Source organism: Rosa rugosa, chromosome 6 (genome assembly GCF_958449725.1).
Source record: "Rosa rugosa chromosome 6, drRosRugo1.1, whole genome shotgun sequence".
Classification (NCBI taxonomy): Eukaryota; Viridiplantae; Streptophyta; class Magnoliopsida; order Rosales; family Rosaceae; genus Rosa; species Rosa rugosa.
Window position 1 is genome coordinate 44,864,853 of NC_084825.1, and position 20,159 is coordinate 44,885,011.

At 38.3% G+C, this 20,159-nt stretch overlaps 2 protein-coding genes across 4 annotated transcripts; both read left to right on the forward strand.

Annotated features, from left to right (window-relative positions):
- The first annotated feature begins 577 nt into the window (after positions 1-577).
- On the forward strand, positions 578-3,534 carry LOC133715452 (ras-related protein RABE1a-like). 2 transcript variants are annotated; one of them, XM_062141953.1, is made up of 9 exons: positions 578-708; positions 797-922; positions 1,574-1,646; positions 1,877-1,977; positions 2,314-2,379; positions 2,490-2,587; positions 2,747-2,809; positions 2,897-2,992; positions 3,160-3,534. In XM_062141953.1, the coding sequence occupies exons 2-9, from the start codon at positions 853-855 to the stop codon at positions 3,232-3,234; spliced, it is 642 nt and encodes a 213-aa protein (XP_061997937.1). In that variant the 5' UTR covers positions 578-708; positions 797-852; the 3' UTR covers positions 3,235-3,534. The 2 variants fall into 2 exon arrangements, with proteins under 2 accessions (XP_061997937.1, XP_061997938.1); XM_062141954.1 differs by having other exon boundaries at positions 610-708; positions 806-922.
- Positions 3,535-4,834: 1,300 nt separating this feature from the next.
- LOC133718745 (uncharacterized) lies at positions 4,835-11,127 on the forward strand. Of its 2 annotated transcripts, none has more exons than XM_062145614.1 (10): positions 4,835-5,117; positions 5,202-5,273; positions 5,365-7,012; positions 7,164-7,390; positions 7,488-7,820; positions 8,540-8,786; positions 8,881-9,009; positions 9,095-9,310; positions 9,623-9,746; positions 10,443-11,127. In XM_062145614.1, the coding sequence occupies exons 3-10, from the start codon at positions 5,480-5,482 to the stop codon at positions 10,670-10,672; spliced, it is 3,039 nt and encodes a 1,012-aa protein (XP_062001598.1). In that variant the 5' UTR covers positions 4,835-5,117; positions 5,202-5,273; positions 5,365-5,479; the 3' UTR covers positions 10,673-11,127. The 2 variants fall into 2 exon arrangements, with proteins under 2 accessions (XP_062001598.1, XP_062001597.1); XM_062145613.1 differs by having other exon boundaries at positions 4,835-5,111.
- The last annotated feature ends 9,032 nt before the right edge of the window (positions 11,128-20,159 follow it).

Sequence of the window (20,159 nt, forward strand, 5' to 3'; positions counted from 1 at the left end):
TTTTTGTTTTTTGTGAAAAAAGACTTCATACCTATACAGAATGACTACAGAGCCACTAAACCATGGGAACAAACTCATACCTATACAAAATCTCTTGAGAGTCTCAAAATATCTTAATTTTGTTAAGACAAAAATTATTCAAATTCATTTTCGTATGCACAGTTGTCATAAGCTTATACGTATATATGGATCTCTCTAAGCAATGATAGATCAATCATCAACGTACAATCGTGAGCTTCCATGATCCATATTTTCTTTATGATTTTCAAAAATAAAAAAATATGATTGATGAATTGATTAAATAAATTTGAAACTAGTAAACATTCCTGTTCTTCTATCTTTTCAAATTTGAAATAAGTAAAATATTATCTTTTCATGTAAAATCTGTTGAAAATTTATTACAAAGTTCGAATTTAAACTTTTTTACCATCACATGAATCATGAATCATCAATTTTAATGAAATTTTTTTTTTTCAAAATATTATGAGCAAATAAATTCCTATATCTATTCTTTATATATAGCAGAGAAGTTATCTAGTACAGCAATGTGTACGGACGCATTGGTTTCACGTACAGTAAAGAGTCCCCCACGTATTAAACACGGAGAAAGAGAGACAGAACCAAAGAGGTCACGAACCCGAAGTCTCCCACATTCATTGGATCGATTCTGATGTCGCCGACCACTTGCTAAGCTTTCTTTCACCGGAGGTAACTCTCTCTCTTCCTGCGATCTCATGCATTTTCTTCAAAACTTATTGGATCATATACATGCTCTGTTGTTGTTGTTGTTCATTAGTGGTTGCAGAGATTGAGGGTTGGATTTGCAGTTTGTGTTGGTGATATAGTAAATCAATGGCTGCACCACCAAGGGCTCGCGCCGATTACGATTATCTGATCAAGCTCCTCCTCATTGGCGACAGTGGTTAGTAAAACTTCTATCATCTTTTGTTTGGTTCCTGAGAAAAATATGGAAATGGGAAATGGAGGTTGGACATTTTAAGATCCAATTTGGTTTTGGTTTACTTGGAATGGGTGGTGCCAATGTGATGTTTGTATTTCTGTTTTCCAATGGCACAGTTGTTTTTTTTGAGCTCCAGTTTGAACATATGGGCGAGTACATGGATTTTGTTGAAAGATCCCATTTTGGTTTTGATGAAGACTAAGAATGAGAGAAAGATATGTTTACTTTTGCAAATGAATGAGTAATGTTTGACTCACCACCCTTTATCCTGAGATATGCGTATTCAAACAAACAAGAGAGTTGGCCAGGGTATACTATACTATGAGCATTTAGTGTTTGTGTTTCAGGAAAAAGGTATATATTTAATTAGGTGGATTTAAGTATGAGCGTCGGAGGTCATGGTTTTGGCATCAAAGGGGGTTTATTGCTTTGAGAGGGTTCATTTTGAAAATTATCTGAGATGGATAATAATGATATGGAGTTTGATTTTGGTGTAATTGTGAAGTATCAGGAATTAAGTACTTCCTAACTTCTTTTTTCCCTGGGAGACATGCTTATTCTCATCCATGAAGCTTTTGGTTCTGAATGACTAACAATACTGCCTAAATTCAGGTGTTGGAAAGAGTTGCCTGCTTTTACGATTCTCTGATGGCTCCTTCACAACCAGTTTCATTACCACTATTGGGTTTGTATTCTTAGAAACTTTGGACATTTTGTATTCAGAAACTCTTTAGCATATGAAATGTTGACTATCACATTAAGTCAATTGGATCATGATTTAGGCTTATAGACTATAGAAATATGGCATTATGAATTGAAGTGTGTTTTCTTTTGAATGTATTATAGTTAGACAAACTAGAAGCTTCATGGAGATCCTTAATTAACATCTCTTATATATTGATATTTTCTTGACAGAATTGACTTCAAGATAAGAACCATTGATCTTGATGGCAAAAGAATTAAGTTGCAAATCTGGGACACAGCTGGCCAGGAAAGGTTCCGGACAATCACGACAGGTGTATGTTTAAGATTTTACAAAAAGTTGATTTTCAATGGAACTTGCACAGCAAGTACTGCCTTACTGGAAATGGGGGAAACCTGAAGTTTAAAAAAGGATCAAAGAAAATAAACTTTTGTAACCTAGATAGAGAAGTGTTGATTCAGATGATGAGGATAGTTTTATCAGTTTGACTAACTAAGTAGATCCCTTGGCTCCTTTATGAGAAACTTGATTATGTATAGGTGGTTTATGATGTACTTCTCTGGTGGTTGTATTAGGTCAGTCTTTAAGTGATTTTGATTTATAAGTGTTGTGCAGGACTTTTCTCATGTAGTTGTGTTGTGCTCTGCAGCTTACTATCGAGGAGCCATGGGTATTTTGTTGGTGTATGATGTAACTGATGAGTCATCTTTCAACAGTAATTTCTCATACTTTGATAGCCTGTCCCTTCCATATTCTGTTTTCAAATTTTCAAAGTTATAATGGATTGACATATAGCACTCATAATAACTAGCCTTTCATTTGCAGACATTAGGAACTGGATTCGTAACATTGAACAACATGCTTCTGACAATGTCAACAAGGTTCTGGTGGGAAACAAGGCTGATATGGATGAAAGCAAAAGGGTGTGTAACTTGTATTTTCTCGAGTACATAAAATATGGACATTTGGTTGATCATCTGTTTGATTTGACATGAGGGTGCTAACTTGCTCTCCTTATCTGCATGTATTTGTTGTATATGCGCACCTTTCGTGGTTTTATCAATGAAAATCTTTACGTTTAGGCCGTGCCTGCATCTAAAGGTCAAGCTCTTGCTGATGAGTATGGCATCAAGTTCTTTGAAACTGTAAGTAGCAATCTATGCCTTAGATTTTGTGTCTACATGAGTACTTGAGAGTTGCATATATTGAGAGAATATGTTCTGGTTCTGCAGAGTGCAAAGACAAACTTGAATGTGGAGGAGGTTTTCTTTTCAATAGCCAGGGATATCAAGCAGAGACTTGCAGAATCTGATGCCAGGGGCACTGAGGTGTGTCCTTATTTCCTATCAATAAGAAATAAATATCGACCTTTTGTTTCGTCCACCCTTTTTTTCCCAAATCAGTAGCTATATATATGCCATCCGAAGTGGGAAGTCTTTCTTTCCACAAGTGTTCTCTCAAATGTTGATGGACTCCTCTTTTCTGATGGTTTCAGCCGCAAGCACTCAAGATGAATGAAGTAGGCAATGGAGGCGGTCAAGCAGTGCAAAAATCATCATGCTGTGGTTAGTAGAACAAAGCAAATTAAGGCTCATTTGATTGCACTGAGTTGGGTTTAAGGTGAAATCGACTAGATGGTGGCGCCTCAGTTAGATCTAAGTCTCCAATACCAGGGATTAATATTAATTTTGTTTTTCCTCATTGTGAAATTTATGATATGGCAATTTCTACCCTTTGTGGTCATTGCATCTGTGTGGATGCTTGCCTTGATGTAGATAGATAATCAGGCTTGCTTCTTTATCAAGAAAAGGCTTGAGGTGTTTCCCTTGCCTAATTTAATAGTCTTCAATTCAACCTATTTTACTGCTCATATTGTTTATCCATATTCTTGATAATATACTGATCCTGACAATATGATCCATCAACAGTAACACCAGGTGTATGGTTCTCACATCTGTTGTATATCTATCGACACACATGAGGAGTCAGGAAAATCTAATCTATCATGATTCATAAAAAACAATTTCAGAATTTTTTCGGCACTAGAATTTTTTTTTTCTTTCCAAATTTGAAAAATTAGGAAAATAGTGGAAAGAAAAAGGTCGACATTTTTTAGTTCTGTAGGTTGGAACAATTATGCTTTACGAACAGTGACTTCATGGAATGGAAAGAATTTGAATAAAAATAAAAATTGAGATCAATTTGGAATGTTTGGACGTGTCACGGGATCATCATACAAATTCATGTGTTAAATACCATTTTTTAGTATTACGTGATACGAACCTTCGTATGTAGATGACCATAAAAACGCTACTCGATCTCTTTATGTACATGGTCACCTAAAATACTAAAAATTGAATTCGTAACTAATGACAAAAAGGCAAATGAGGCTGGAACTGAAAATGAATTGGATATCGATCAGAAGGAAATCCGAGTAATATATATTATTCTTGTCTGCCCTGGTCGTGGGACAAATCTTTCAATTCTCTCTCTTTTGCATGATGGTGACTTGTCCGGACTAATATTATAGGCACGCATGCATGTAAAGTGATTGCTAGGAGTAATTTGTTGTTGTTGCCATTAAGAGTAATGACTTTATTTGAGAGTTGTCGAGCAACGAATGGTTGATCAGCAGAGGTGGGAGCCTGCAATGTGAATTTGTGGCAATGAAGCTTATAACTCTCATCTGATTCCCTCCCAAACCAAAGCAAACCTGTGCATTCCAACTTGGAACAAGCGCGGTAAGTAGTATATGTAACCACTATCCAATTCCTCATAGCTAGGCCCAGTCTGGGATAACCGGAAGCGCCTCATCAAGGCCCTCAACTGGTCCATTGACGCCGGCGAATATCAAAAACCCACACACCGGGCTTCTCCCTCTTCCATTCAATGGGATGCCTTGACCCATACGCTAGTAAGTAGGAGTGTCTTCGGAAAGCACAAGCACCACTCCGGTGACCAAAATGTGGTGGAGAATGAAATAAAATATAAATTGAAGGGCTATTAAAACTCATTTAGCTGACCGGTAAGTTAAATAGTCTATAAAAAGAAAAAAGAAAAAAGAAAAAAGTAAAAAAGAAAATTAAAAGAATAAAGGCGGGAATTCTCAAGTCTACCCTCTTTAGTTTATAATTGTGTTTCTGTGATCGTTGTTTCCGTAGTGTGTCGAGTGGTGAGCAGCTAGAGAGCTCATGTCGCCGGTGATCTTCAAAACCAATGGTTCAAGCTCACCGAGAGATCTTTGATATCGAGCAAGAACGCAAAGGGATTTAGCAGGGAGACAAATTGAGTCAAAACCAGAAACGCCACATGGGTTTTGGTTTTGGAGCTAATTGGAAGCAAGGGTTGGTTTTGAAACTCTGACGATTTGAAGCTGAGGAGTTTCTGGGTATCTCTGTAAAGATGAAAAAGAAGAAGAAGAAGAAGAAGAAGAAGGAGTTTGCTATGGTAAAGGTCTGAGATTTTGTTGAAGGGTAAAATTGAAATCTTGTAATAGAGAAAATATTGGGGAATTGATTTTTTTCTTTTCTTTTTCAGTCTCCTAGAAAAAAGATCGGATAGTCTTGAACCACTTATGGCGAAAAAGGAGGAGGAATTTCAGCCTTTCAGGTACTTATATTAATGCATATATGTATGTAAATGTAGGAATGTTTTAGTTTGTGATTGTTCAATTTTGCTTATTCCAGTTCTTAATTTACAGGGTTTTGATTCAGTGATCAAGAACATAGTCCATTATGATTGAGGTTTGATTTTGGGGAGGTGATATTTCTGGTTTTGTTGGATTAAATTTTGAAGCTTTGCTTTGGTTGGCAGATATGAGGTGGTTTAGAGCAGGGTCTAGTGTGGCAAAGTTTGCCATTAGGAGATCACTATCGAATAGGCATGTAGTTCCTTTGCAAAATCGATACTTGCAAACCACAATGTGCATGTTTTCCAAGGCAGGGGCTGCCCCGGTTCCTCGGCCGGTGCCGCTTTCGAAGCTGACTGATAGTTTCTTGGATGGAAGCAATAGTGTTTATTTAGAGGGGCTTCAGAGGGCCTGGGAGGCTGATCCCAGCAGTGTTGATGAATCCTGGGATAATTTCTTTAGGAATTTTGTGGGGCAGGCCTCTACCTCCCCTGGAGTTTCGGGGCAGACCATTCAAGAGAGTATGCGTTTGTTGTTGCTTGTGAGGGCTTATCAGGTTAGTGGTCATATGAAAGCTAAATTGGACCCTTTGGCATTGCAGGAGAGGAAAGTCCCAGATGAGTTGGACCCTGCTTCATATGGGTTTACTGAGGCTGATCTTGATAGGGAGTTCTTTTTAGGGGTTTGGAGGATAGCTGGGTTTCTGGCTGAGAATCGTCCGGTGCAGACCCTTAGGTCCATATTGACCCGGCTAGAGCAGGCTTACTGTGGGAGCATTGGGTATGAGTATATGCACATTGCGGATCGTAACAAATGTAACTGGTTGAGAGAAAAGATTGAGACTCCAACAATGATGCAATACAATGGGCAGCGCCGTGAGGTTTTTCTTGACAGGCTTATTTGGAGTACACAGTTTGAGAACTTCTTGCACTCTAAGTGGAAGACAGCAAAGAGGTTTGGGCTTGAAGGTTGCGAAACTCTCATTCCTGGCATGAAGGAGATGTTTGATAGGGCAGCAGATCTTGGGGTTGAGAGCATAGTCATTGGAATGCCTCATAGAGGAAGATTGAATGTATTGGGTAATGTGGTCCGAAAACCTTTGCGGCAGATATTCAGTGAATTCAGTGGTGGTACAAAGCCTGTGGATGAAGATGGGCTGTACTCAGGGACTGGTGATGTCAAGTATCACTTGGGAACTTCCTATGATCGACCCACTAGAGGTGGGAAAAGACTTCATCTATCTTTGGTTGCAAATCCAAGTCACTTGGAAGCTGTGGATCCAGTTGTTGTTGGAAAAACAAGAGCAAAGCAATTTTATTCAAATGATTTGGACAGGACCAAGAATATGGCAGTTTTGATTCATGGAGATGGTAGCTTTGCCGGACAAGGAGTGGTCTACGAGACTCTGCATCTTAGTGCTCTTCCTAATTACACCACTGGTGGGACTATACACATTGTAGTGAATAACCAAGTTGCCTTCACAACTGATCCAATGTCCGGCAGATCTTCAGAGTATTGCACTGATGTTGCTAAAGCCTTGAATGTCCCTATTTTCCATGTAAATGCTGATGACATGGAGGCAGTTGTTCATGTCTGTGAGCTTGCAGCTGAGTGGCGCCAGACATTCCATTCTGATGTTGTAGTTGATTTAGTGTGTTATCGTCGATTTGGGCATAATGAGTTAGATGAGCCATCATTTACGCAGCCTAAAATGTACCAGGTTATCCTTTATTTCCCATTTGTTAAAACTTCTCATCATAAATTTCATAAAAATTTCACTCTATGGCTTCTTGCTATTACCGTAGTGCAGCTCTTGAAATGGGTAAAGCGGAGTCCTGACATTCTTATTTCACTTAATTGGTTGGTTACAGGTTATTAAAAATCATCCGAACCCTCTAACTATTTACACGAACAAACTTTTAGAATCTGGACAAGTGAACCAAGAAGATATTGAGAGGATACAGAGCAAGGTTAATAAGATTCTAAACGAAGAGTTCTTAGCTAGCAAAGATTATGTTCCTCAAAGAAGGGATTGGCTTGCATCTCATTGGACTGGATTCAAGTCACCTGAACAACTTTCTCGTATCCGAAACACTGGGTATAATACTTTTTTTCTATCAATTTCACGTAAGCTTTGCAGTTTCTGATTTTCTTAGTTATTCTAATTTTAAGGAATTTCTTATGCTCTTATTCAGGGTAAAACCAGAGATTTTGAAGGATGTTGGCAAAGCAATTACATTTTTACCAGAAAATTTTAAACCTCATAGAGCAGTAAAGAAGGTATATGGAGAACGTGCAGAAATGATTGAGACTGGTGAAGGTATTGATTGGGCAGTTGCAGAAGCACTTGCCTTTGCTACACTGCTTGTTGAAGGTAACCATGTTCGACTGAGTGGTCAGGATGTTGAGAGAGGTACATTTAGTCATCGGCATTCTGTACTTCATGACCAGGAAACAGGGGAAAAGTATTGCCCTCTGGACCATGTTATGGCGAACCAAGATGAGGAATTGTTTACAGTTAGCAACAGGTAATGAGTGATTTTTCTTTTTTCCTTTTTGTGTTCTCTTCCTTAAGGACCACTGTAGTGTTAACTTTGTGCTTAGGTTGATATAATTATGTTCATTTTAAAAGAAAGATTGTGATCCTTATTTGTTGTGTGGTATCTCACCGGTACAATGTGTATTGTGCTTTAACAGAACGACCTAGAATTCATAGTGAGATAAGTTTACGTTCCTTTTTTAGTTTATTAAACTAAGAAAATGGTGAAGTTTTGGCCAGGACAGCTCCTCTGAATGTATATTCCGGCGCATAACATTCTATTCTAATATCCCCCTTTCAGTTTAATACATCTTGGTGCTTTTCTTTGGTGTATTTTCCTGTGCTCAGCATGCTAATCAGAAATTGCACATATGTAAACCATATATCCCTTGTTCCTGTCCTAGAATGCGGTATGAAAGGGACAATGCTTAGGTCCATCAAAGTTCTCTCATGTGGCTGTCAAACAAATACATGAAGTTATCTCCTGTGGCTTTCAAAGAAATATACGGTTTTGGCAACACCAAATATAAATGAGAATTTGGATTGCTAGGTCCAAATAAAATTGGACCCAAGTTTTCTCCCCTTTGAGGACCTGATAACATTGGAGAACATGATTGGTGACTTATGACACACTGAATAGTGCTTGTCAGAAATGGTGGCCGTGTTTAAATTTGTCTCTACATTAGCTAATTGTGACTGTATATGCAGCTCACTTTCGGAGTTCGGTGTTCTTGGATTTGAATTGGGTTACTCGATGGAGAATCCAAATGCGTTGGTACTTTGGGAAGCTCAATTTGGTGATTTTGCCAATGGAGCTCAAGTTATATTTGATCAGTTTTTGAGTAGTGGGGAGTCAAAGTGGCTTCGTCAAACTGGGCTTGTTGTACTGCTTCCACACAGTTATGCTGGTCAGGGACCTGAACATTCAAGTGCCCGATTGGAGCGATTTCTTCAGGTAATCGTATGTCCCCCCCTCCTCATTTCCCATTTGACAGTAGTCTCTGGTATGGATCCTCATCTAATACAAATTCCCATTAATGCCATGACAGATGAGTGATGACAATCCTTACCTCATACCTGAGATGGATCATACACATCGGAAGCAAATTCAGGAATGTAATTGGCAGGTTGTGAATGTGACAACTCCTGCTAATTATTTCCATGTCCTGCGTCGTCAGGTAGTAAAGTCCGTTATGAGTATTGTTCAGCATTGGGAAAAGTTTGTGCATGTTCTTATTTTTATTTTTTTGGCCCATTACTTAGATAAACAGGGAGTTCCGCAAGCCTCTTGTTGTGATGGCTCCTAAAAACTTGCTTCGTCACAAAGACTGCAAATCAAATTTATCTGAGTTTGATGATGTTGAAGGCCATCCAGGTTTTGACAAGCAGGGGACCAGATTTAAGCGCCTTATAAAGGACCAGAATGATCACTCTGATCTGGAGGAGGGTATTAGACGGCTTGTTCTTTGCTCCGGAAAGGTATTGTGTCCCTGCATGTGTACCGTATTTTCATTGGTATGCATCATGTTGGCTTCTGTTGTATACATCATATTGACTTCTAGGTAAATTACTTTTTTCCAGTAAAGTAATCAATAAGCTTTATTTGGCAAAAACAAAAAAATCAGTATACTTTTGTTAAGCAGACCCTGGAAGATGAATAGAATGGAACCTGACAGGAATAGATCATACATACTGTGCTGACTACTATAAATACATTTTACCTTAACCAAGGAAGAAAAAGTTTATTATATCTTGCGGCGTGTTCTGTATTCTCATTTTCCGTGCATGCAGATTTACTATGAGCTTGATGAAGAGCGAAGACAGACTAATGTGAAGAATATTGCAATATGTAGAGTGGAACAGCTTTGCCCCTTGCCATATAACCTCATTCAGCGAGAACTGAAGCGATATCCTAGTAAGTACTTTGAACATGCATTTTGAACAGCGACTAATATGATTATGGAAACACGGGGGCTTTTCTCTTTCCCCTTTGTCAAGATACGAGCCATTTCCTAATTTAAAAAAAGAAGAAAAAAGAAGAAGAAGAAGATATGAACCATTTCCCTTGTTGATTTGGTATATTTGAAATTTTGAATTTCTTTATTGCATTACATTGCTCACATCATAATCACTATTAACTAGCTATGTGGTAGCATATGTAGTGGTGTGGTATCAACTTCTGAAACTCCAGCTGCAACATGTGCAATGTGTTGTAGTATGAAGCTTGCTATGTTTTCTAAACTAAAATTGTAGAAACCTTGGTAGATTCAGCATTTTCCTAAATCTTGTACCCCGTTTCTCAAATCTTGTTGTTCAGAATACCAATAATTCCTACCTCACTTCTACATTGGAAGAAAAATTTATGTATGTGTCAGTTATTCAATGGAATAGGTAAGTATGAGGGTTCAGGAAGGTGACAAGACTTAGTAATCTATCCACTTTAAAGCCAGAGACAAGCGAGGGGTATAGATATTATTACCAGAATTTTGTTTTTCAAAATAATTATATGTGTGAACAAAAATTACAATTCTATGCTTGAGTTGGATTGATATTTTGTGTTCTTGGAATTGATATTGTGAGTTTAACACATATCGTTGTTTGATTCCTTCAGATGCTGAGATAGTTTGGTGCCAGGAAGAGCCGATGAACATGGGTGCGTACAGCTACATCGCACCTCGACTATGCACTGCCATGAAGTCAGTGAGCAGAGGAACTGCTGATGATATCAAATATGTTGGTCGTCCTTCATCTGCTTCCACAGCAACTGGTTTCTATGACGTTCATCTCAAGGAACAGTCTGAGCTTGTGCACAAAGCGCTGCAGCCTGAGCCAATCGATTAAACTGATTCAAGCCTGTCCATATCTATCGGAAACCAAACAATGACTTTTACTTGCATAGATTTTTATACAGTACTGTCCATGTCCTGAAGGCATGTGAAAGGTTTTGATCTTTCTTTATCTTCAAGAATAATGTCAAGCTTCTCTATGATCAATAATACAAGGTTTGCTTGGCCACTCTGGAAGCATTTTCTGTTTTAATGTATTGCAATTGCGTTCTAGTTGGACCTGAGATCAGTCGGTACATATTTGCTCTTTAGTTATCGCTATTGGATTAAGTAACTTGGTCCGGACTCCAGAGTAGAGGCATTAGAACTGCAGTGTAATAGAATAGTAGTCGAATTTCACTGTATATATGTTGTTCTTGCCTGTAGCCGTGAAGTCTCAAATCTCAAGGTGTACAAATAGCTGTAATATATCGAAACAGAAACTACAAGTACTTCGGGCCCGTTTCATTATTGTCATGGTTTTTATGCCCAACATTTTTTTTTTCTTTTTTATAATATATTCGAGAGCGGGTTAGGAATCACAGTCCCGCGAGACTTTCTCACACTCTTCTCCTCGACGTCGGTTTCAATTTCCCATTCACCTCCTCCTTAAAGCTTTCGGTAATGGCGAAAGAGCTCTTCCATTTGCTGAACAAGCAGCTGATTGCAAATGAGAGGTGGAATAACAACTTCGAAAACCTAGTTGCTTATGTGAAAGACTAATGTGTCAATGTTGATATGGTGTGAAGAGTCAGCCTTTGTTTTTCAACCATATCCAGGTTCATAAGACTAATGTGTCAATGTCGATAAACGCTCTTGTTCATGATGCTTATGTGCAATTAATTATATATCTGATCAATTGTTGTGTTTACTGCCATTAGCTGTAAATTAGTATGATTTGCTATATATGTGCCGATCCTGATCACATGGTCAGCAACTGACCATGGATTTTCTGGTCACTGACCGTCCGATTGAGATCGGACGGTTGACAGCTAAGTAATGAGATTTAAGATGAGAGCTGTCAACCGTCCGATCTCAATCGGACGGTCAGTGACCAGAAAATCCATGGTCAGCAACTAACCATGTGATCAGGACTGTGTGCGATCGATCATGTGCAAAACAAGGAAGAATAAAATGTTGAGGATGAAGAATTTTTTTTCATAGAAATGGTAGAATGTTGTGATTTTATGCAGTACTGGATTTACATTGTTGAACTCAGAGTTTGGTTTTCTTAAACTCTGCCATCCGATTAGAAGCAGGGTTCATACATGGTTTTTCTTAATTTGTATCTCAATGTCAGTAGGGTATCTCCCATTTCAGGTGTTGTGCTTGACGCTGCTTTGCTCATCCAGTTGGAGAGTCTTCATAAAGCTCAGGAATCCTTCTTCACCAGCTTTCTCAATGATGCCTTTGTTCCTCAATTTAAGCTGCAGGAACTTGTTGGAAAGTATATCTTGACATTCAATTAGATTGATAGTCTATCTTGGCATATAATTAGGATTGATCTGTTAGAATACTCTGTATCAATTTGTATTCAATTGTAACTGTATAGTTGTCATTCTTTTTTGGTCTCCTGACTTGTTGGAGAACCTTAACTGTACAAGTAGATGTTCTGTATATATTTCATACGAACGAATACAATCATTCATTCTGCCTCAATATCTTTTCCTGTATGGTACCAACCGGTCGTTCCTGTTGATCCCATTCCTCTACCGGCGGCTCTCATTCTTCCTCTCCGTCGTTCCTAACGTACAAGAGAAGCCAACATCCGCCTCAAGGACTACGTTTGCTCGCATGTGATTCTGCCTCCACACCAACTTTCATCAGCCTTGCCCAATCCTACACCAGGTACGAAATATCCCCTTTGTCACTATTTATCCTATCATCGGTATTCGCCTACCCATCTCAATTATGTTGCTAATGTGAGTCGGGATGAGGAACCGACATCTTATGATATTGTTGCAGCTGATCCCAAATGGCAGGAAGCTATGAATTCTGAGCTTCAAGCCCTTACTGACAATCAGACATGGAGTCTTGTCCCTTTACCCCCCTGGCAAACACCCCATCAGTTGTAAAAGGGTCTATCGGATTAAGCGTAAGGCTGATGGTTCTGTCGAGCACTATAAGGCTCACCTTGTTGCTCGGGGCTTTACTCAGGCTGCAGGTATTGATTATCATGATACTTTTTCTCCTACTGCAAAAATGATAACTGTCCGCTGTCTTCTTGCTGTTGCTGCCAGTCAGAATTGGTCTTTACATCAATTAGATGTTAATAATGCTTTCCTAAATGGTGATTTGTTGGAAGAAATTTATATGTCTCCTCCTCCTGGTTTTCGGCGACAGGGGGAGAACCTTGTGTGTCGCCTCCATAAGTTGTTATACGGACTAAAACAGGCCTCTCGTAAATGATTTTCTAAGTTCACAGAGGCCATTCTTGCTGCTGGTTTTTCTCAGTCCAAAGCTAATTATTCTTTATTTGTCCGCAAGAATGGTACATCCCTCACTGTCTTGTTGATCTATGTGGACGATATTCTGATCACAGGGAACAATATGGAGTCTATTAATGCCTTGAAGCAGTTCCTTCATACTCGTTTTCGTATCAAGGACCTTGGTGATCTTAAATTTTTCCTAGGCATTGAAATAGCTCATTCCAAGAAAGGGATTTACATATCGCAATGTAAATATGCCTTGGAGATTATCAAAGATAGTGGCTACTTGGGTGCTAAGCCGGTTGAGTTCCCTATTGAGGAATCCAAGCTTTCAAATAAAGGAGAACCACTCAAAGATCTCGCTGCATACAGGCGTTTAGTTGGTCGACTTATATATCTTACAATTACCAGACCTGATATCACATACTCTATTCATATTCTTAGTAGATTCATGCATAAGCCACGTCAACCTCACATGGCTGCTGCACTTCGAGTTGTCAGATATTTGAAGTCTTCTCCTGGCCAAGGTTTGCTTTTACGTTCTAATAATAATCTGAACTGAAGAGCATTTTGTGATTTTGATTGGGCGGGTTGTCCTATCACTCGTCGATCTACTACTGGCTATTGTGTGTTCTTGGGAAATTCTCTTATCTCATGGCGTACCAAGAGACAAAAGACAGTATCATTATCAAGCGCAGAAGCTGAATATAGAGCTATGGCAGGTACATGTTGTGAGCTTACTTGGTTGCGATATTTATTGGCTGATTTACATATGCCTATTTCAAGTCCTGCTATTTTACATTGTGATAATCAAACAACCTTACATATTGCTGCGAATCCTGTATTTCATGAAAGAACACGGCATATTGAAATGGATTGCCATTTCATGATTCGGGATAAAATTTTACAAGGTGAAGTTGTCACTCGACATGTGATTTCTTCACAGCAATGGACGGATGTGTTCACTAAGGCTTTGGGGAAAGAGAAGTTTAAATCGCTCATGTGCAAGTTGGGAGTTCTTGACATTCACTCTCCAACTTGAGGGGGAGTGTTGGAAAGTATATCTTGACATTCAATTAGATTGATAGTCTATCTTGGCATATAATTAGGATTGATCTGTTAGAATACTATGTATCAATTTGTATTCAATTGTAATTGTATAGTTGTCATTTCTTTTTGGTCTCCTGACTTGTTGGAGAACATTAACTGTACAAGTAGATGTTTTGTATATTTTTCATACGAACGAATACAATCATTCATTCTGCCTCAATATCTTTTCCTATAGATCTGAGCTTGAAGACCATGTTCGGTGAGAACCGGCTGGAGAATGAATATGAGGTATCTAGGATTGGTTCTAAAGAATACATGGATGCACTGGCAAAAAATGGTTCTGGCAATGAGATGGTCCAACTTGCTACTGAAGAGTTGCGCACCTTGGACAAATTGAATAATCTCAAGTCTGAAGACTGAAGGAGAGGATCAATTTCATGGATGTGGTGGACGGATTGAAAGTATGGAAAGGGATAATAGATGAGCTTCAGGCTTTAGCTCTTGAGGTTGGAATTTAGCTGGGGGACATGCTTCTTCCCTTATTTTTCATGATATCAACGTCGGACGGGATAGTGCAGAAGAAGCTTATGGCCTTCCGTTTATTCATTACTACACTTAAGGAAGCTTGGGATGGTGAACTGCTGCTACAAAGCATCGATGCTATATCGGTGATGGCGGATGGAGCTGAAGGTAGGCAAGCATGAGGGAAGGTATGCGGAGATCCATACCAAGTGGTATGGATCTGAAGAACGAATTGACACCCTTCTTTATGAGGTGCCACTGTTGATTTTGAATGGTGGATCCCTCTTGATTGCCCTAATGTTACCTGAAGAACCAGTTCTGTTGAAAGAAAGTTTGGGCCTGCTGAAAACAAGACTTTCAGAGATGAAAGAGAAGATTACTGTTGCAAGGAATAATGTAGAGGAACTTAAGCAACAATTTACAAAAGGAGGAGATAGTGAAGAGTTCGTAGCTGAAGTCAAATGGGCAATTGACACTGAGGACATCTGGAAGAAGCTGTGATACGCCCAAAATAGACGCTCAATTTAACCCTGCAATGATGTAGTCGTCAGTAGTAAATGATAAGCAAGGATCGTTCGATGCCAGAGATTGAGGGTAACTATATTAATCACACAAAAGAAAAGAAAACAAAACAAAACTAATACTAAAGAAAACGTCACACAACAAAAAGAAAAGAGATAAAGATGGAGGGACAGATAGGGGATAGAAGAGGGCACTGCAATCCTAAAAACGAAATTGATTTGGGGTTTTTGGGTTTTTAACGAAAATAAACAGAAAACAAAGAAAAGAACATGATTTTGAATTTAGGGTTTTGAAAGATAATGATGAAGATGTTAGGAACTCGGAAATCCACCACGAAAACATGCTTGAGACGAATTTATCATCCTAGTTTTAATTACTAAGTCGTGAAAAATGTTTCAATCAAGAACAAACCATGAACGCATGCATAAGTTCTTATTACTTTCCTAGATTACTTAAGCAAGATGAACGCACCATTACTAAGCCTTTAGAATAAACAATCAAGGTAGAGTGCGTTTGGATGAGAAAATTATGAAATCCGTAGAAATTTATAAATAATGGAATCTTTAACTCCATCAATCTAAAATTCCATTAATTGCAATTTCTATTGTTTGGTTGTATCTATTTAGGATTTGAAATGTGTAATAAATTAAGGAAGTTTAAAACAAATAAAAAAATAAAATAGAAAAAAGCCTTGTTTTGGAAATGAAAATTGAATACTGCAAAGGAATTCGTAAAAGACACCTATTTTGGTGGAAATTAAAGTGAGGAATTTAAATAATGAATTCCTTCGTTTCTTCCGCAGAGAAATTTAAAATTTTCAATATGATAATGCCAAACGAGGGAATTTCATTTTGGAATTATGAAATCCTCACTTTCAATTAAATTCCATCATTTTTTCCCTCATCCAAACACACTCGTATAGAACGCTATCCTATCAACAATTTATTCTAAGCATTAATTGAGTGTGGAAGTTTGATTGAACAAGTATGCAAAACTAGTGTGGAACGCCTACCTAGCATGCAATCCTTTTTATTTGGTTTCACCTATTGTCCTATAGGTTTTACTACCATTGAAACAAACATTATTAACCGTTTAGGAGATTAAAATACCTATTTCTAGCCCCACTCACATGATCATAATATTTTGTGCGCATTCATAAAACATAAACATGCAAAAGTTATCTGTAAACCAAAACCAAATAAACAATTTCACAACAAAGCAATCACGAAACTAGGAATCAAAATATTGTCAAAAACATATCTTAGGGGCTTTTTATCTTTTTACTTTCTTTGAGGTTAGTGCTGCGCCTGTTTTGCAGGAACTAACAGTTTACTTTGACAAATAGAGTTAAACAAGTAAAAACCAGAAACAGTAGAAATCAGTTTTTACTTTAAGTGAATAGGAACTTGGCAGGGCCTAAACTTTTGAAAGGAGATTAACGCGGGCACCATAACTCTTTCAGTTTAAAGAAAATATTTTTTGAAAATAACCAAATACCCGCAAATTTTACAACTGTATGGCCAAAATTTTTGACTCAAATATAAATATTCAGGAATTTAAAGAAATGGGATAAATAAGAGGAAAAGAAGGGAAAAAAAAAGTAATAAGACAGAAAAAGAAAAAGAAATCTGAAATACAAATGTATAATTTCGTGATTTAGGGTAAAAAATCAAGAGTGACTTTGGGTTTAACAAAGGGGTTTTTGTGGTGGAGTAGATATCAATTACGAGTTTGGGTGGATCGAGCTCGTCTCCGGAGTCCGTACTGCTCGTCGTCTATACTCTATAGTTTTGAGGACTTGTCATAAGTCCTCTCTGTAATCGATCTCAATCTTATGATTCGGATGCGATTTGATAATCATGATTTGTTTCAGAATTTCATTTCGTTGATTGTAGTTATAGGGTGAACTAATTAAGATGAAAGTGGCAATGATTGGATGAAACAAGACTATATGGTGTAGCTGATTTGAGCTCAATTTTATGTTGTGGAATTAGTTTTACTTTTTTTCAGTTCCTCTGTTTCGAGTGTATTTGGCTTTTCTTAGCCTATAATGGCAGGTTGTGGGAAACTGACTGCCGATGGCCAATTTAGCGTTTTACTTAGATAAGTGTGATACGGTGATACCTGAATTTGTAGAATTTTGATTCAACTTCTGTGAGTCATGGTATAGCTCATATTACTTTGTTTTTTTTTTTTTTTTTAAAATTTTGGTGATGACAGCAATATCGAGGCAGATATCCAGATTTAGACATGACTAATGCTAGGTCAGGTTTGTTTTTACTTCATTTGAATCATGTTCTTACTCGATCACAACTGCATTGCACATAAATGATGTGGCGCTTCTTTTATTTCTGTTTTATCAAACACATCTTGCCCTGTTCTCTTCTGTTCTAATTGCTGAATCGTAAGGTACATTCGCCATTAATACTAAACAATATTTGTTACGCCTTCTTTAGTTTAAGCTATGAATAACAAAAGTTTCTTGCAAATGTTCCGAGTTATAAAAAAGGAAACATATACCAGCATTGTTGTGGACTAACTGTTTCCGAGTTATAAAAAGGGATGATGTTGATATTAGTATGAGGAAAGACGATGTTAGTAAACTGAAGGCATGATAAAGAGTGGCTACTTTCTGTTCTGATTTGCATTGACAAGTTAACCAAACACCATTAAATAGCACCTGTTGAAGAGAAGTGGTTTGCATTGCATACTGTACATTAGTAGGAAGAGAAGTGGTTTTAGTCGAACTGAATATGTTTCGGAGACGTGGCATCATCCGGCCGGTGGCTTTTAGTCGAACGTAATTCAGAACTCGAAAGGCTGCGGAGAAGGCGGCAGTTGTTGATGACTGGGCGAGAGATGAGTTTGAAGCAGTGGGTGAGTCGAGTTGAATCCCTTGATACCGAATCGAAGGAGGCTGTGAAGGCACTGCGGGCAATGGCTGTGAGGCTAGGGACTAGGCTCTCTCTGACTCTTGTTCCTGTTATGTATATGACCAACATGTCAAAGGGGATGATAATCAGAGACAAGTTTCGAGATTTTGAATTAGTGCAAAACAGGCTGAATGAACCAGTCGAAATATTCAGGTGAGGGTGTGGTCTATAAGGCCGGGGATCATTGCTGTACTGCAAAAGGCAACCAAGAATTGAACAAGAGGAGGGATCAAAACAAGAAAAATACCAGTAATTGGTATGAATCCGAAGACAAGATTGATCAACTTCTTCTTCAATTTGGACTTCTGATTGCAAATATGGAGACTGTTCTGAGCTTTCCCATACTGCCTGAAGAACCGGTATTGATGAGAAGCAGTTTACCATTACTGGAAAAGCACTCATCAAGATCAAACTAATGACTTGAGATTTTTTTGATACTCTTCAAGGCTTTAACATCATCTTATCAATGCTATCCCACTTGATCACACCAGCATTGCATTTCAGACCCACAACACCGTGAAACAAGGAAATATTAGATGCTTTCTCGCGAAAGTTTAGAGTTTAACTGCACAAATATGATGTTGTACATCACAACAAGTTTGTACAAGTCCATCTTGTGGCACATTACTTCTATTTATTTATCTTTTGTTGGTGCCACCCTCGAAGAGCACACCTTCCCTCAAGTATACACCGCCAAGTCTGAAGTGCTAGCTCAATGTTCTTCAGGTGGCTCTCTTAGCATAAGATGGTATTGTGGCATCTGGCATTTAATATGAGCTGGCTTGTACATGGTATATACTCAATCTCAATGTTGTCCCTTAGGACAAGGTGTATGGGCTCTGAGGATTTTGTGCCTGTTTCAGCTTGTATATATGGTATTGTCGCCTCTTTACATGCAGAAATTTGAGCACCAATGCTGAAAGCTTATGCTGGTGGCTTGGATTTTGAAGAGGGTGTCTTGGTACACCCTGAAGTAGAATGTCAGGGACTAGCTAGATTGATGTGTTTAATTACTGGGACCAGTCTCATTGTTATGTACTGCATGTAAAATGGCCGAGTTGACAAGTGCACGAGAGGTCTTTGATAAATTGCATGAGAGACATGTTGTGGCATATAGTGCTTTGATCGCTGGTTTATCGCAAAGCGAAGATCCTAATGAACCATTGGAATTTCTTGTAAGCTTGTTCAGTTTGGTTCTAGCAGTGTCTATCTAGACTAGCAGATATTGATTCTTGTAGGTGTGTTCATGGGTATGTGATTAGGAAGAATTTGAGTTCAGTGGTTTCAGATGGGTTGATTGATTGAATTCCAAGTCTGGAGATGTAGATGTTGCTCGCCAGGTTTTCAAGTTGATGCAGGGCCGAATTGATGAGGATGTTTTGTGGGGGACAATGAATTTGAATAATATATATGGATGTTTCTTCAGGTTTTCGAGTTACTTATTTCCTGAAAGGGGAGAACTAAAATGAATAAGGTTTGCATCACAAGTGTTCTTTTGGCCACTCCGGAAGGCATGTGAAGGGTTTATATTTCTTTTTCTTCAAGAATAATGTCAAGCTGCTTTATCATCATACAAGGTTGGCTTGGCCACTCCGGAAACATTTTTTGTTTGCAATGCATTCTAGTCGGACTTGAAATCAGTCAATACATAATTTGCTGTTTTTTTTTTTTTTTGTTAATGTAGTTATCACTATTGGATTAAGTAACTTGGTCCAGAGTAGAGGCATTAGAACTGGAATATAACAGAATAGAAGTCGAACTTCACTGTATATGTGGTTTTTGGCTCTAGCTAGCGGCTGCCGTGAAGTCACAAGGTATACAATTAATGGCTAGCTGTAATAGCCTTTAGGCTGGCCATATACATCTTCTAAGAAACTGTAAGTAGCAACATATACCCTACATTTATATGTCTATACAAGTACTCAGGATCGGTTTAGATCGAAAGAATATGTTCCAGAGTGCAAAGACATACATGAATGTGGAGGAGGAGGTTTTCTTTTCAATATGAAGCAGAGGTTGCAGATTTTGATTCCAGGGGCATTTTCAA